This window comes from Silene latifolia, chromosome 10 (genome assembly GCF_048544455.1).
Source record: "Silene latifolia isolate original U9 population chromosome 10, ASM4854445v1, whole genome shotgun sequence".
NCBI lineage: Eukaryota > Viridiplantae > Streptophyta > Magnoliopsida > Caryophyllales > Caryophyllaceae > Silene > Silene latifolia.
Genome location: NC_133535.1, coordinates 137,704,355 through 137,710,740, shown reverse-complemented (window position 1 = coordinate 137,710,740; position 6,386 = coordinate 137,704,355). Strand labels below are relative to the sequence as shown.

Here is a 6,386-nt window from a genome sequence, read left to right as displayed (position 1 = left end):
CTCAAACACCCTCCCATGACTCCTAAGGAGGCCGAACCCTTAACTATGTCGAACGTCTCAACCCCCAAATCGAAGCTAACAATAACGTTACCATCTTGGGAATGAGAAGCAGTTCAATACAATGTCTCATTTATAAGCACTGGTAGATCAAAAAGAGTGAGAGCATCATGATCAAAATCAATATTTCTACACTTATTTTCTTTTAGAGAGAAGACGTGAACACTACTACGAGTATTACTTTTTTCCATATGGTCAACGACTTTCGACACTCGAACATATTTATAGTCATCAATAGAGGATGCATACCCAAATCCGCAAACAATATGAGCACGCACTATATATCCATCTGGTGCATATTTGTGCATTTTGCGGGTGGCCGGGTTCCATATAAATATATAATAAAATACTTTTTAATAGGCGGTGTTAAGCAAATCAACCCATTACAGCACCCTGTAAATTTAAGCTCGGTTTTCTCGGCCCAAAACTCGACATCTAGTTTAAGCAAATTATATTCAATATAACCAGAAATATGATGATCATCATTGTAAGTAAAAAGGTAACGATTATTACAACACTGGATAAACAAGGTGTTAATTGGAGCCGAAGGGCGAGACAAGGGAGATTTGATAAGGTGGGCATTGGCGAAATCAGAAGAAGAAAGAGTAGAGTACCATTGTTTTGAAACCGGCTTAAATCTAAGAATGGATTTAATGGGCAATCTTGCAAGTATCTCTAGAAATATCAAATCATCAGAAAGGTAGTTTTGTTGCGAATCAGTACTTGTTTCTTCTTAGCATTCGCCTCTTTGACGACTTCGTCTCCCATATTGAGGTAGCTCTAGGTTTGTTCATTTTACGCAAGGGTTGAGATTATTTTGCTAACATGGCCTTGTATAAATCGGCCTATATAATGACGGAAAGGTTAGGTTTCGGTAGAGTTTTTTTTTGGCAAAATCTACACTTTATGGATAGAGTAATTTTTGAATAAAAAATCTAGAATAATTTTTGGTAAAATATATTATGATGATTGGATTCGACTTTAGTATTCATTAAGTTTCTTATTTATTTAACTTGGTATACGAAACTAAGCTAGGAACATATCTTGAATTACTGGTATTAATTAACTAACTCTTTAAACCACAGAAACACTAGTACTCACCATTTACATTCCGTGTTGTCAGTACAACTCGATGAAATTAGAGTACGCAGTAAACATGAAACAATTGTTTTAAGATGTAGAGACGACAAATAGGGAAGCCAGCTATATTGTTCAAGGGGCCAGCCAGCCAGCCCACGTCGTCTGTTCGGCAATCTTTTATCTTCGTCGACTGCTATAAACTTCTTCTCATGTAGGTGCTCTTATATACAGAGTGTTTGACAAACCGGATTATACAGAAATTAGAAAAAGGTGAGATCAAAGGGCGGGAATACCTTACAAACAAGATGAAGTTGTACAATACGGAGTACAATCTAATAGCAAGCATATTTTAACGGGTCTAATGACATATTTCGATCAGCGGTTTTGCAAGCTACTTAATCCAAGTAAATAATGATGAATATAAATTACGTCAAGAAACTCGATTTTTCAGTACATCATAACAATGTCTTTATACTGGCCAAGGAGCATGCAAAGAGAATAATGGGTTAATCATACCACAGTGTACGGTCTCTATGATTCCGACACCTCCTCGATGGGAAAAGGTGAAACTAGGCTTGGAACATATCTTGCAATGTTAATCGGCTCATGAACATTTAAAAGTGTTGCGCATTGCATAGGTTTCATACTTGAGTCAACTAACAACAGCATTATATTCCCAAGTTGATCATTGGAAGTCCCCGTCATGAAAAAACTGCCAGTCCTCGTGTAGCCAATCATTTGAGACTCGATGTCTAATATAATCCCCTTCGGTAGATCAATAGATTTCTCTATTGTAGTAGTAGATCCCAACATTTGAATTTTTTTCAACTTTTCACCTCCATCTGTGCCATCATATTTGGACTCGATCAAACACGCTCCCATGACTCCTAGGTAGGAGAAGGCGGCCGAGTTCAACTTAATTATGTCAAACTTCTCTAACCCTAAATCAAAGCAAACAATTACAGAGCCGAGTTTACTATAACTAACCCAATATAAATTTTCATCAAGAAGCACTGATTTTCCATAAGGAAAAACAGCATGATGTTCAAATTCAATTTTTCTCCACTTGCTTTCCCTAAGAGAGAAGATATGAGCAATATTACTAAGTTTTTTCCTTCCCCATCCTAGTATTCGAACATATTTATAGTCATCATCAGAGGATGCATACCCAAATCCAGAAGCTACAAAAGGCCGATCAACATTATCATGAATACCCTTTAAATACCCATCTGACGGATATTTGTGCAGCTTGCGAGTAGCCGGGTTCCATAAAACGAAGTATTCACTAAAAGGTTTGCTTAAGCAGACCAAACCATTACAACATCCTGTAAGCTTAAGATAATCATTGACACCAAAGTCGACGTCTAGTTTAACCAAATTATCTTCTAAGTTACAAGGATTTTGATCATTATCATAAGAAAATAGGTAAAATTTCTTCCAATTCTCGATAAACAAAGTGTTTACCGGAGCAGAAGGGTGAGAGAAGGGGGATTTCATAAGATGAAAAGTAGCAAATTTGGAAGAAGAAAGAGTAGAGTACCATTGTTTCGAAACTGACTTAAATCGAAGAATTGATTTAACGGGTAATCTCATAAAAATTTCGTGAATGATAAGATCATAAGGGAGGTAACTTTTTTTATCAATAACTTGTTTCTCCTTAGCATAAATTGCCTGTTTGTCTCCCATATTTTCTTCGATCTCAAAACTTTGTAAAGGGAAGCAATGAAGTAAAGAGAGGAGGTATTGACTATGGTTGTGCTAGGGTTTGCTCGGAGTATAATTTAAATTTTACTGCGCAGAAGTTTAAGAAACTTTTTTTAACATTATTTAATAATAGTGAAAGATTTCACAATCAAAGGGCTATAGGCGACATGAAGAGAAGAAAGTAAAAGTGGCTTTACTGACCCGTTTATAACCTACTCCCTCCATTCAACTCCACTTTACAACTTTCTTTTATCACGTTTGCCAACGCAGCTTTTACACGATAAATATCATTAGCCGCGTATTTGCAAAAATTATAAAAGTTAAATATTTTTAATGTACTGTTAAAGACGAATCAAATAAGATCCCACATGAATATATTTTCACTTATGTATCGAGAGAAAATTGAAGTTGAATGTCCGCTTGTGAATAGTGCGCAAAATAGAAAGTTGTAAAGTGGAGTTGAATGGAGGGAGTAATTTTTTAACGTATTTGCTAAATCCCGCGCATAATTTTACTAAATACCGCGCACTTTGCTCTATTATTCCAATTCTACCCTTCATCTTAAAAACAAATTAAAAAAGTATTCTCCCCCATCTCCCTCGCAAAACTTAATCAATTCGTTAATAGTTCGATAATTATGGATCTTAATTCGCACATATCACGAGTAATTTGATTTTATTACTCTTTTTTTACTACTTTGATTTTTTTAATCTTTTTTTTTACCACATGTTATTGTGCTATTATTCTGGTGTTATTGTTATTCTGGTGTTATTGTGATGTTATTACGGCGTCACTTTGATTTTTTTTACTACTTTGATTTTTTTACTCTTTTTTTATCACGTGTTATTGTGAATTGTGATGTTATTCCGGTGTCACTTTGATTTTTTTTTTTTAATTATTTTGATATTTTTACTCTTTTTTTTCCCGTGTTATTGTGTTGTTATTGTAGTTTTATTCGTGTGTTATTGAAGTATTATTCTGGTGTATTGTTGTGTAACAATAGAATAACATATGGAGTACTACAAGAGTAGAGTAACCCCATAAATAAGAGTGACACAAGAATAACACAAGAGTAACAAACGTTAGATTACCTATAGAATAACACGTAAATTACTACAAGAGTAACACAAGAATAACACAAGAGTAACAATAGAATAACACGTCGGGTATTACAAGAGTAACACAGGAATCCATTGTTACTCTACTATTGTTGTCATATACGGAATATTATTTTACTATTAATTTATTTTTGTTACGTGTTACTCTATTGTTATCCTATCTATTAAAACGAAGCCAAGGATAAATTGATTTACCTATTTTTACTCCATGTTATGTCATTGTTATTTAATGTTACATTACTGTGTTATCATGCATTCATGCTACACCATGAAACCCCTAATGCAAGCATTAATTTGTTAAGCATTCTTGTTACAATAGTGTTATTATTATGTGTTTTTCTGCGTTACACCATGTATCATGTGTAGACTCAAGAGTAAGGATGAATCTCTAGATGCAGGCCCGACCCTAGGGGGTGTCATGAGGGGCATTTGTCTAGGGCCCAACCTTGGAAGGGGCCCAATATGAAAAAAAAAAACCTCAAAACTCAGAAATCTGCCTCAGTGCCCCTGCTCCTAGGTATGTAATCTTCAATTCCTGTGTACAATCAATTTTCTCAAAATCTTATCCATTTCACCATCTTCTTTGTCTTCAATTCCTTTGTACACAATCAATTTTCTTCAATTCCAAAGCAAACCAATTTCAGATTTTCCATTAATTTGGCTAATTCCTACGCCAGACAGTGACAAAAGAATAGAAGGGGGCGACCTAAGAAAATGCGATTGATGATCGGAATGGTGGTGTTGAACCGTCGACTATAGAGGAAGTGGTGGCGGAGGAGGCATGAGTTTAATGGGGGTTTGTGCTTGGTACTTTAGGTTTTCAATTGTTCTTTTTAGTCGTGTTGGTATGCTGATATGGAGTAACTTGTTTCTTTTGTTGGGCTATCTTTTTCTATTAAGTCCGTCCTATGCTATAAAACGGTCTTATAGAAGAGTAGTTGTTTTTTTTATATGTTGATTCACAAATTGTTCTATAAGACCAATATTTAGGTAGGACTAACCCAATAGCATAAGGCCCAAAAAAATTTCTTAATAAAAACATAAAATAATACTTTTATTTTTATAACCTAATATTTTAAATTAATAACTTACCTATTTAAATATGTTAGTTTTTATTATAAAGTATAAAGTTATCAAAATAAAATCAAAAACTTAATATATCAATGTTTTTGCTTGGGCTTTTCTCTTATTGGGTCAGTCCTATGCTATAGGACGGTTCTATAGGAGAGTTGCTGATGTTGATTTGGGTCTTAGACTCTTAGCCATAATTTTTATTCTATTTCGTTATATGTGCTGCAAACCTCTAAGTTATTTACCAAGATATTAATTGTATGTATATTTATTTGAAACTTTGTATATTTTAAAGAAAAATTCAAACTAAAACATTATTTATTTAAAAAATTATAGTGTGTATAACAAGAGACATTATTAAAGTTTTCGATATTTTTTACGCTAAATAAAATTTTTTAGAGGAAATTTTTTTTAAAAAAATTCAAGCCAAAATAAGTTATTGGGGAAAAAAAATTGTGCCCCCGTGCCTCAAATTCCTATTTCCGCCACTGATCATACATTGTATTTTTTTAAAGGGCCCCAATTCACGATTTCGCCTAGGGTCCCGAGAAGTCTAGGACCGGGCCTGTCTAGATGTACCATAAAAAGAAAGAATCTCATACCTGGCCTGACAACAGAATGCCCAAGCCAGAGTGGAACTAAATGAGTTAGTTAGCGTAGTCCTTGGGCTCTGTAGAACTCCGTCTTTTACTTGCTCGTAATGTGTTAGAGAATATTACATGTATATATTAGGAATATACCGTAATCTTCTCTAATATCGAATTATTGAATAAGCTATTATATTACCGATATTAGGAAGATATTATTATTGTGTTTGGATATTCTTAGTACTATAAATGTGGAACGTTATAGTCGTTAGAGATACGAACATCAAAATAATACAATACGATTCATGCTTTCGCTGCCCTCTAAATTCCTACATGGTATCAGAGCCTCACGCTCTTGAGGCCTAACTACGATTCCGATAACCTGCCGGTGGGCTTGTGAACTACAACGCTCACCGGCGGAATTTTACAAAAACTTGCGAGTTAAAAAAAAATAATAATAATAATAAGTCAATCGAAGGGATACCAATGATTTGGAATCCTTAATATTACATCTTTGAATCGAAAACGTGGTAGAATGCCACGTGATTTTCATTCTTGCATTTTGATAACAAATTTGACAATTTGATAAGAACACCGAATGCGATTGTGTGTTTTAATCGAGTTGTTTTGACTTTCGAGTATGAGAAGATTACAATCTTCAAATACTAAATTTGACGGATAATTTTCCGTTCGACGAAATTTGTTAGGTTCGAAAAATTACGACATTCCTGACATGAAAATTTCAACGAGTTTGAAAAGTTCGTTTTTA

At 34.3% G+C, this 6,386-nt stretch overlaps 1 protein-coding gene across 1 annotated transcript; it reads right to left on the bottom strand.

The window, feature by feature from the left end:
- Window positions 1-1,668: 1,668 nt before the first annotated feature.
- On the bottom strand, window positions 1,669-2,823 carry LOC141608328 (F-box protein CPR1-like). The gene has a single exon (XM_074427688.1). It carries the CDS (start codon window positions 2,821-2,823, stop codon window positions 1,669-1,671), a length of 1,155 nt encoding a protein of 384 aa, XP_074283789.1.
- Window positions 2,824-6,386: the final 3,563 nt, after the last annotated feature.